The 12,119-nt window shown below is 41.7% G+C and overlaps 1 protein-coding gene across 1 annotated transcript; it reads left to right on the top strand.

Annotated features, from left to right (window-relative positions):
- Positions 1-1,341: 1,341 nt before the first annotated feature.
- LOC140477503 (class E basic helix-loop-helix protein 22-like) lies at positions 1,342-3,588 on the top strand. The gene has a single exon (XM_072571539.1). It carries the CDS (start codon positions 1,682-1,684, stop codon positions 2,537-2,539), a length of 858 nt encoding a protein of 285 aa, XP_072427640.1. The 5' UTR covers positions 1,342-1,681; the 3' UTR covers positions 2,540-3,588.
- Positions 3,589-12,119: the final 8,531 nt, after the last annotated feature.

The raw sequence follows: 12,119 nt of genomic DNA, 5'->3' as shown, positions 1-12,119 counted from the left end.
TTTTTATTATTTATACTATCAGCCCATTAAAGCTTATGATGACTGGAAATAATTGTAGGATCTGTCTCGGTCGCTCTGGGACAGCAAGCATTTAAGAACAGAGAGTGGGACAGTGAAATCCAGAGACAAAAAAAAAGACATTTTTAAACAGTACAGAAAAATAGCGCCATATATTGCAAGAAGATTTAATTCTGGGATTTAATGGATCATTGTGCAGTGTGCTTCTAATGTCTCAATAGCTGTCACTGATGAATCAACATATTGATATAAAATAGCAAGTTCCTATAAATCAGGACAAATAAATACGTTCCTGCACAGATAGACAGATGGATAGTTAATGATTTCGATGTCTAATATTCAAATCGTGCAAATATTATATTTGTGTCTGGTTTGAACTCATACAGGTTACAATAGCCATTTGCAACTTCAAATGATAAACTTTCAATATTCTTGCTGGTTACTCAGATCAGTGACATATCAAACAGAGCCAACTGTTACCGTATCTTCCAACAACAGGCAAGAACTCCGCGTTATGGAATAGATTAGGAAGATTAATAAATTCTCTCTCTTTTCCTCCAATTCTCAGCGGAAAAATTTAACCATATGGAAGGCGAAAATTAGAATTTCATCACATTAGTGCAAAATGTAATGAAAAGAGTCGAACACCTGGGGCCAACTCTGAAAGACACAATTAAAAGGGTTTTAATGAAAGCGGGGGGAACAAATACACTGATACCTCTGATACAGATTGCTTTGCTGAAGGTGTTGTAGGATATTGGTTGCGACTGATGTCACAAGAAGGGAACCCAGCTACTAAACTTCCAGTTCCATCAAGGAATATCAAAGTCAAACAGAATAAACCCGAAATGTGAAATGATTTTGCACTGCTTCTGTTCACACGGGAGGGAGGGTGGAGTGCAACATAAATACACCTCGACAAGTATCCTCCTCCGGTTTTATACTGGCCGCCTCTGCCTTTCCTGGACTCAGAGAGGGGGAGCAGAGAGCTGGAGCATTAAGTGCGTTCATTGAACGTTGAAAGTCGCCACACATGTCAGCGAAGGGCGCTTGCTCGATTTCTAACGGGAGCTAAAAAAAAAGCCCTGGAAAACATATGCGTTAAGTTGTGTGTACAGATGGCTGGAGGAATAATGAAGCAAGCGCCACGTCTCTAAGCAAGAGCTGTGTTTTCTTATCTGTAGAAAGTGGATGTACACATTCAGTGATACACGGCTGGGGAGCCCTGCAGTTAGGGAGAGAGGGTGGGTTGTTGGGGGTGGGGGGATTGTGGGGTGGGAGATCTGGCCGGCTGGGATTGTTTGTTACCGTTTTAATCCTATTAATTAAAACGTTAACCTGATTGGTGGACGCACGGTCCCAATAGGCAACCCTTCATAATAACCTGCTCTGATATAATGATGTAAAAAACATTCCCGTCTGCTGATCGGCACGGAATTATCTTGAAGGTGAATCGAACCAGATAAACGCTAACAAGGTGTTCACCATCATCAGGACAGAGCATAGGGGTTCACACACACACACACACAACGAGAGAGAGAGAGAGAGAGAGCAGGCGTCACCATCCAGCGGAGAAAATCAAAGTGAGGGACAAGTTGAGAAATTACCAAATAGTTTATGCAACAACGACGAGAAGGAAGAGGAGGAGGAGGGAATCGCGAGAATGGAAAGGAGCAGCGTCCACCTGAATGGACCGCACCAGGAGCAGGAGCTGTTACACCCAGCTCTCAGCGCTCCGGTCAAAAGGCTGGAGAGCACCTTCCGTCCGGCGGCAGCAGCAGCAGCAGCAGCCGCCGCTCTCGAACTCTCGCTGGCCGAGCCCCGCTCGCCGCTGGGCTGCTTCGAGGGGGCCGGCGACCCGGACAGAGGAGCCCAGCAGGCGGGAGGAGGCGGGCAGCAGCACCGGGAGGGCAGCGGCGGGGACCAGAGTGTGGATGATGACAGCGATGAGCGCTGTGAGTTAATGCTGGTCCGACAGGGAGCTGCAGACAGAGCGGTCTCTCTCAGCACCAGCGCCAGGGCAGAGAGCAACTCCAACAGCAAGAAGAACAAGGAGCAGCGGGCCCTCCGGCTCAGCATCAACGCCCGGGAGAGGAGGAGAATGCACGACCTGAACGATGCCCTGGACGAGCTGAGATCCGTCATTCCTTACGCCCACAGTCCGTCGGTCAGGAAACTCTCCAAAATCGCCACGCTGCTGCTCGCCAAGAACTACATCTTGATGCAAGCGCAGGCTCTCGATGAGATGCGGAGGCTGGTCGCCTACCTCAACCAGGGGCAAAGCCTCCCCAGTGCCCTGCCCTCAGCCGCCGCCTCCCTCACCCCCAGCCTGGGAGGCTATGATCCAGCCGGGGCGGGAGGTTACCCGTTCCCCGCCGGAGGGTTAGCAGCAGCAGCGGCGGCGGCAGCAGCGGCGGCGGCCGGAGCGAACTGTCCGGACAAGTGTACCGCCAGTAACAGCGGCTCCCTCTACAACAATGTCACATCCAGTCTCTGCAAACAGTGCAGCGATAAGCCTTAAACCAACCGACACACACACAAAAAAAAATAATAATAATGACCCACCCAGGACAAGGGACAAAACAACATCGACAAAACAATCAAAATCAAAATATTTACACCACCCCAGGAATGGACTTTGTTGTGTGTTTTTTTTTGTTTGGAAGTTGTGTCTAAGAACTGATGGTTTGTGCCATAAATATCGTTGGAAAAGTTTTTTTTTCCCTGGGCCAGGAACTGGGGGAGACGATCAACAAAAGAAAGTTTCTTTTTGCTTTTTTTTGGAGAAATGTGTCTTTCTGTTTTTGAGCAGCTGTCCAGCCGCGGCAATATTTGTGATCTCAGAGATTCCATCAGTGTCACTAGCTACCATGGATTATTCATATTAGTTTCATCTGATGCTTTTTAAAAACGAAACAAAAACCCTGTCTACTGTGATCGCGGCTGCGTTACAGACTGCGTCCGTTAACTTCTCTTTCAAGTGTCCTCCAGAGTTAAAAGATAAAGCCACAAATGGCCATAAACTTGTTCCCTTTTTTTGTGTGTATTTTCTAGACACGGTCATCAGAATTGAAAAGGTAAAGGAGACCTGGAAATCAGTGATTGTGACAAAGCAATTAGATGTCAATTTGTTCCTTCAGAGTTGGGCTTTATAAGAAAAGGAGTTTATGAAACTGTTTAACATGACGCGGTTTTCTTTGTGTTTCAGGTTACTGTACAGATTAAGATGTGTTCAAATATTTTTGTTACGTTTCTTATGACAAAAAAAACGCTATTTACCCAAAGTGAGTTTTTAGTTTTGCATGACGGCACAGCACCTGTCCATCTGCAATATATAAATATATAAATCTCATATAAAGTATGTATAAAAGGGACTTGCCATGTTTTTACTGATGTGGTGTGTTTGATTTGCAGTTTGTGTGAACTCTGCTGATAAGTTGGTACCACTGCCTCTTTAAAGGGTCTGTTGGCAGCTGATGATGTATGAAAGTGATTATGTACCAGCCTGCCCCAGATTATAATATATAACCATTTCTATGTGTCATCCGTGTTGGAAAACAAATTTATTAAACATATTTTGAACAAACGGCATCAAGTCATTTTTTTTGTCCCATAACTAATTTAAGAAGGTAGCAGAGCTGACAAGTCACGTGAAAGGCTTTAAAGTCTTTCTGATTGAAATGATCACTGGAAGGGGCAAATCAGGACAAAATGGTCATCACTAGTACAAAACCAAGACACTCTTAAAGATTATGGAGGGCAGACTATCCCTTTAAATCTCTCACTTCTAACGAAAAAGAAACATCTTGAAAAGGAAAATATTGGATGGCGTGGCTGAACCAAATTTCGAATCACAGCATATGGCGTGGCATTGAACTGTACGCTGCCTCTCAATGGAAATTAGCATAATTCCCATTTTCCCAGCTATTTATAAATGCTTAGAACTAGTTACGTTAGAAATGTAACAACCCTTGAAAATACCCTGGCGCCACACAAAGACTGGAGAATATGCTTCAGATAGTGGAGTCGGCTTGACTAGCTTTTAAATGGCACTTAGAAATACTGTTTGAACATTCAACATAGCTGTGTGCGCTCAGTCCCCGGCCGTATGCCTGAGACGACGCTTAACGTGGTGGGACTGGAATGATTGTTTTTTGTTTGTTTGCTCCGCTTACTGTCAAAAGATTAATCAGAGGCTGTAAGTTTTCAGGAAACATAGCTCCACCACACAACAATGCAACGGCAGCCGACACAGAAGGGTTCACTAGCCCAAGGCCAAATGAAATGTCTCTCAGCATTTAGATTACAAAGCCTCGGTACACCTAATTATGATTATTAAAACAATTTCCATGACGATGTCTAATATTATGTTAATTTGAAAACAACTGTGTATGAAAACTGTCGACTATAATACCTAAATTCATTTAATGAAACACATCGTTAAGGCAATTAAACCTCCTGGATGTGATTAAGGAACATAATTGCGACACTGTTCACTGCTATAATTGGGTGTCTTTAATCAAGGGGTATACTGAGGAGCAACATTGGTATTACTTTGTATTGTCTTCACTCTGCCGTCCATCACTCTGAATTAGTCCCAGCCACCAGACTTTTTTTTTGCATAATAACGTAATTGGATAATATTATCGTGAAATTTGCTACCCAGTATTTTATTGACGTACCCAGCTCTGAATAACTGTCGTTTTGTTTTAGAAATTTCATTTGAGTCAAAATGGACCAATCTTCGAAAAGGGATTCGTGTACCTTTTTTTCGCTCCCTGGACAGTTTGGCTTCAACGATACATGAAGTACGGCATTACTGTATTACAATGGGTGGTGTCAAGTCCTCAAAACATTTCAAATCAATACAGATTGTGTAAATCGACCATCAGTCGCGTGTGTTACAGGTCTGAACACGGCTGATTGGATTGTGGTAAGATCCTTGTGTTTGACCGCAGTCATTACATGTAGATTCAGCCAATACCGTGGAGAATTGGCACAAGTAACGAGGGGCAGTAATATACAGAACATTCTATTACACTGCAACAGAACTCATAAGTCAATCGATTATTTATCTCTTCAACTGTTAAAACTGCCAAGCTCAAAGTTTCAAGCACCACCTGCTTGGATAGAGCTAGATTTCAAACTGGAATAAAAAGAAAACAAATTTTAGATAAATTTTGCGACCTTTCATAATCTGAAGCGGACTTTCTCCTGAGCGTTCGGATCACAAGCGCGCGCTTCACTGCCTCATCAAGACAGCAGCAATGAAGGGGCTCCAAATGAGTGTTTAGGAGACACAACTGGGTTAGCGGATCATTACACCAAAAAACGTCTGCATCTAAATGTGGCTTAGACAATATTTATTTTTCTACTGTTGTGCTTTATTACTTTTAACACTTTTTTTCTATTTAATTTAAGTCACGAAAATATTTAAGCCTATTATTCCTTCGAGGATACTACGATAGAATCCCTGGTCGGAGAGTAACTGTAATCCTTTGCATGTCCCAGCGTGAGTGACATTGACTTTCATAATGTAATGACTTATGAAAGATATAATCATGTGTTAAATTGAATCCTCCGTTTAACTGTTAATGGTGTGCTCAGGGCACATTTACGTATTAGATGCTATGGTAACTAATTACTCTACCGCTGGAAAAAAGAGAGGCGATAATGCACTTTCAGACTTTGAGAAATAATGACCAGAATTCACGAGCTCCAGTTCCCACCATCCGTGTTAGGCTTACACAAAACGATAGGATAACGGGTGTTAATATATATATCCTCGAGGATATACTTTCATGTTGTGGTAATGAAAGGGAGATTGGCTTCATGACCTCCAGATGAAAGCAGACTACATAACATACCATTGTTTACTCCCACAGACTTCCATACATATGACAATAAGGCTAATTCAATTCAATTCATTTACTGGACAGTGCAAAAAGTACATTTCTGTCTGGCTCTAGAATTATATAATAGAAGATACATACCCTCACAGGTAAAATTCTTTGGGACAAAGCTCATTTTAAATTATTGTTGTATTGGCTACTGTAGAATATGTGAGACGGCGCTCTCATTGTATTTGTGGGTTCGTTCAAGGACACATTTACTTAAAGCAGGATACATTTCATAAGGCTAACCGGTTTTGTTAAACTTCCCCGCCTACAAACCCTATCCCTTAGCAAAACCAATTGGGTAACATTTTATTTCAGGGGGAGAGAAGTTTACAGCATTAACGGAAACCTTATTTCTCAATAAGAAGGCTTCTGAAACACCAGCTTAGGGAAGTAGGTACAGAGACGATTGCAGCCACTACTCAAAACATAGATTCTACTGAGATCGTGTCATTTTGAAAGGAAGGCTGAACAGACTGTACTCACATTATTTACAATTGATTTTAATTTCTCGGTAAGCCATATGACTTGCCAACCGGTTTTCGTTTTATTGGAATGATTGAGAGATTACTCTGATTGCTGTCATTCTGACTGTACAATATGTCTATTTCCCCCAGTTCCATTGCAGTCTTAACCACTGTGTTATGAACCATTGTTAGCCCGCCAAATATACTTTCACATGCACCCATTCAGTCTTACATCTGTTAATTTTTTTTATTAATAGCCAATCAGAAAGGCTGACACGTTATGGGGAATACAAAGCTGAAGTTTATGATCTGTGGCAAGCATTTTATTGTGACATTTTTAAAATTAGCTACTTGATAATCGAACACTTCTTGCTCAAACACAGAATGTAGTACAAGTGATGTAGCTATTTAGATAATATGTTCAAAGTAACATTATATGATATTTTAATTCAGTTCATTAATAGGGCCAGTAATAACCACTTATTAACTTCCATGAAAAAACTATCTCTGTCTAGTCTCCTAAATAGTCAAATTCCTGTAACAATTTCTAAAACTATTGGTTCACTGAAGCATAAAATGAAAGATTACAGCTATAGATCTATAACCAATTACCAAGTACAGTTAAAGATTGGACTCAAACTGGTTAAATAATCTGACAAGCACAGGCCTTATTTTATCATATACTGGCAAATAATGGTTAGCAATTCTGTTATTAAATTTAGGACAGCAAATACTATAATTTTTCACTAATCACTGGTTTGTAAGCTAGTTCCTTGACACACCTTGAATATTTCACAAAATATTTTAATTCATCATTATTCATTTATAATTTCACATGATGGCTATCTCAGTATTATGTTCTTCTAACACAACACAACTTTACGGCATCAACATACCATTATAACATTTGTTATACAATGTAACTATTTGAAGATGATATAACAGAAAAAGACTGAAGATTTTGGTTCCGTATGTTCCTTTGCATTTGTACAAAAAAATCTATTGAGGTTATTTGTTGCTAGTTAAGGAAGGTTGCAAAGAAATATTTCCTGCTCCAATCTAGTTGAATTGGTTCATATAACACTTTTTACTTACAATTTTTATAATATTCATTCATTCTGTGCCGTTCAATACTCACTCCCAGCAGTTTATTTGCAGTTAAAATGTCCGATTCCTATCTGTGGCAGAACGCTTCATTTGTTAGGTACATACAAGCTTGGAATTTTGATATGGATCTCCAAAATACTACATAAACTCAAGCTGGAATATCTTCCAAATTAACCCTGATCAAAAAAACACAATGTATTATTGTCAAAACAAAGAAATCATACTCTAGGTGCTTAAATCAAATGATTTTTGTTAAAGTATGTTTTTTACTGAATTTTATGAATGTTTACTAAGATGATAACATCAATACGATTATAAAAAATAATGATTCATAAATATATTCAATTGGCAAGTGGGCAGAGTAAAGCAGTTATGAGTATAATACAGACACTGGCATCAGCCAGAGTAAACTTTACCCATTTCAGAAATCATTGCTGAAGAATTTCTGGTTATGTTTCAGATTTCCAGTATCTGTAGTCCTTTGTTTTATTTTACAGAACAGGCTGGAGAGACTCACCACATCTGGCTGCATTTGTAGAGAGAGAAATAAAGTTAATGTTCTGAGTTCTTCAGAACTGAAAGGAGTGGCAAAAGGGTTTTTTTTTATACGACAGACAGAGATGGATCAGGAGCCAATGTACTACAGAGGCCCAGTGCAAAACTCAAAAGAATAGCTAATTATGGTGAAAGAGAAATAGAGATGTAAAAATTGGTGTAAATTAAGGTGCAGAGAGATGAAAATGAGATTCTAAGCAATCAGCAAAGTAAAGACACATTAACAAACTGATGACGGATGGGGGGTGGGGGATGGAGCATGGGGTGGTGAAGAATATAAGTAAAATGGGGAAAGATGCCATGGGCCAGGCTCTAAAGTTGTGCAATTCAGTACTGGGTCAGTGAAGCTGTAAGGTGCTGAAGTGAAAAATGAGGTACAGTATTGTTCCCTGAGCTTGTTTGCTGGAGCATCGCAGTAGGCCCAGGAACAAACATGTTCGATTGAGAGCAAGATGGTTTTGTTTTGAAATGGCGAGCAATGGGAAAGTCAGGGTCATTGGTCGTCTGGTCAGCGATGACCCCCAGGGTCTCGATAGTGGATGATTCAGCAATGGTAACACTACCGAATGTTAAGGGGCAATTGTTAGATTGTTTCTTGGAGTCATGGAGTCATACAGCATGGAAACAGACCCTTCGATCCAACCAGTCCATGCTGACTATAATCCTAAACTAAACTAGTCCCATCTGCCTGCACTTGGCCCATCTACCTTCCAACCTTTCTTGTTCATGTACTTATGTAAATGTATTTTAAACATTGGAACTGTACCCACATGCACCACTTCCTCTGGAAGTTCATTCCATACACGAACTATTCTCTGTGTAAAAAAAATTGCCCCTCATGTCCTTTTCAAATTTTTCTCCTTTCACCTTTAAAATATGCCCCTAGTCCCCCACATTAAAGAAAAAACACCTGTTCTATACCCCTCATGATTTTATAAACCTCTACAAAGTCACCTCTCAACCTTCTATTCTCCAATGAAAAACATCCCAGCCTATACCACCTCTCCTTATAACTCAAGCCCTTCAGTCCCAGCAACAACATCCTGGTAAATCTCTTTTGAACCATGTCCAATTTAATAATATCTTTCCTATGGCAAGGAGATGGTCATCTCTGGTGTAGAGGAGACAGTAGTGAATATACTAGACTAGATTAAAGAAGCACACTAGCTTTCAGAGTGCTGCTCCTGAGGCAGGAATTGAACCCAGGTCTCTGGCGCTGTGAGGCAGCAGTGCTAACCACTACGCCACTTAAGTGGAAATGAAGCCATCTGTAAGGAATGTTTGGGGCCTTGGAGAGTGAGGAGGGTGAAGATGAGTGGACAAGCATTACATCTCCTGCGATTGTATTTTTATATTCATTAGTGAGAGATGGGCTCCACTGGCTGGGCCAGTACTTACTGCCCATCCCTAATTGCCCTTGAGAAGGTGGTGGTGAGCTGTCTTTTTGATAAACTGCAGGTTGAGCCATAATGCCATTAGGGAGGGAAGTCCAGGATTTTGAGCCAATGGTAGTGAAGGAAAAGTGATATATTTCCAAGTCAGGACGGTAAGTGACTTGGAGAGAAAATTGCAGACAGTGATTTTCGCACATTTCTGCTTATCTTCCGAGATGATAGTGATCCTGGATATTAAAGGGTCAGTTTAATGATTGTTGATAAATTTCTGCAGTGCATTTTGTAGATAGTGCACACTGCTGCTACTGAGTATTGGTGTTGGAGGGAGTGGATGTTTGTGGATGTGGTGCCAATCAAGCAGGTTGCTTTGCCCTGGATGGTGTCAAGCTTCTTGAGTGTTGTTGGAGCTGCACCCATCCAGGGCAAGTGAGGAGTGGTCCAATATACTCCTGGCATGTGCCTTGTGGATGGTGATCAGGCTTTGGGGAGTCAGGAGGTAAGTCACTTGCCACAGTATTCCTGGCCTCTGGATTGTTTCTGCAGCCACTGTATTTGTGTGGCAATCAGTTAGTGGGGGATTCAGCAATGGTAACACCACTGGATCTTAAGGGGCAATGGCTAATTTGTTTCTTATTGGAGCTGGTCATTGCCTGGCATTTGTGTGACGTGAAGTTACTTTCCACTTTTCAGCCCAAGCTGGGTATTATCAGGTCTTGCATATGGACTGCACAGCAACCATCCCTATTTATGGTGGAGGAAAGGTCATTGACAACGCAGCTGAAGATGATTGGGCAAAGGACACTACCCTGAGAAATTCCTGCAGAGATGTCCTGGGGCTGAGAAGGCTGACCTCCAACAACCACAACCACTTTTCTATATACCAAGTTTGACCCCAACCAGTGGAGAGATGTTCTCTTGATACCCACTGCCATCAGTTTTGCCAGAACCTCTTCATGCCACGCCCGGCCAAATAACCCCTTGATGTCAAGATTGCTTGGAAAGGTGTCAGGGGAGTAGGGAAGGGTTGGGAATAATGGAGGAGTGGGCCAGGGTGTTACAGAGAGAAAGTTGACGTCGGATTGAAGGGTAAGATTGTTTGTGGTGGTATCCAGCAGGAGGTGGCAGATGAGGACCCTTTGAGGTAGGGGAGGAAGGGAGGTCAGGGGAAACTCTATCACATTTTATGTCTATTTACATTACTTTACACAATCGAATATTTGAAACAAGCCTGAGTTTATACTTGGGTAATCCTAATCTAAGAAAACAGAGACTTGAGCATAGAAAAGTGATGACTTAAACAGTGTGAATTTCTAATTGAAAGAAATGAGCTATAAGAAAAAGGATAGAGGAACCTTTTGCAACAGTCTGGTACTTTCAGAAGCCATATATCAAAGCCTCAAACCCAAACTACTGATGAATCCATATCACCGGCTTCTGTTTGCCTGCTGCCAAGTGCTCAGGTTATTTTACAGGGAACTTAGTCAAAATTCAAGTGACTTCTCAAGTATGTATAATGTTGGCTGGTGTTTAATTGTCAAAACTGTATAGTTTACCTGATGGAGCATGGTTGATAATTCATAGAATCATAGAGACGTACAGTATGGAAACAAAAGCTTCGGTCCAACTCATCCATGCCAACCAGTTATCTCAACCCAATCTAGTCCCACCTGCCAGCACCTGGCCCATATCCCTCCAAACTCTTCCTATTCATATTTCCATCCAGCTCCCTTTTAAATGCTGTAATTATACCAGCCTCCACCACTTCCTCTGGCAGCTCATTCCACACATGCACCACCCTCTGCATGAAAAAGTTGTCCCTTAGGTCTCTTTTATATCTTTCCCCTCTCACCTTAAACCTATGCCCGCTAGTTCTGGACCCTTCCCCCCACCCCGCCACAGTGAAAAGACTTGTCCATTGACCCTATCCACGCCCCTCATGATTTCATAAACCTCTATAAGGTCACCCCTCAGCCTCCAAAGCTCCAGAGAAAACAGCCCCAGCCTATTCAATCTCTCCCTATAGCTCAAATCCTCCAATCCTGGCAACATCCTTGTAAATCTTTTCCGAACCCTTCCAAGTTTCACAACATACTTCTGATAGGAAGGAGACCAGAATTGCATGCAGTATTACAGTACAGACGCAACATGGCCTCCCAACTCCTGTACTCAATACTCTGACCAATAAAAGAAAGTTAAAAATCACACAACACCAGGTTATAGTCCAACAGGTTTAAATGGAAGCACTAGCTTTCGGAGCGACGCTCCTTCATCAGTTGCTACCACCTGATAAAGCAGCGTTGCTCCGAAAGCTAGTGTGCTTCCAATTAAACCTGTTGGACTATAACCTGGTGTTGTGTGATTTTTAACTTTGTACACCCCAGTCCAACACCAGCATTTCCAAATCAATAAAAGAAAGCAAACCAAACACCTTCTTCACTATCCTATCTACCTGCGACTCTACTTTCAAGGAGCTATGAACCTGCACTCCAAGGTCTCTTTGTTCAGCAACACTCCCTAGGACCTTACCATTAAGTGTGTAAGTCCTGCGAAGATTTGCTTTTCCAAAATGCAGCACCTCACATTTATCTGAATTAAACTCTATCTGCCACTTCTCAGCCCATTGGCCCATCTGATCAAGATCCCGTTGTAATCTGAGGTAAACTTCTTCATTCTCCACTACA

The sequence above is a fragment of the Chiloscyllium punctatum genome, chromosome 5 (assembly GCF_047496795.1).
Source record: "Chiloscyllium punctatum isolate Juve2018m chromosome 5, sChiPun1.3, whole genome shotgun sequence".
Classification (NCBI taxonomy): domain Eukaryota; kingdom Metazoa; phylum Chordata; class Chondrichthyes; order Orectolobiformes; family Hemiscylliidae; genus Chiloscyllium; species Chiloscyllium punctatum.
This window is presented reverse-complemented; position numbering and strand designations above follow the sequence as displayed.

Excerpts from the sequence above, each read along its gene's own strand:
- LOC140477503 (XM_072571539.1), top strand. The coding sequence starts at position 1,682 with ATGGAAAGGAGCAGCGTCCACCTGAATGGACCGCACCAGGAGCAGGAG.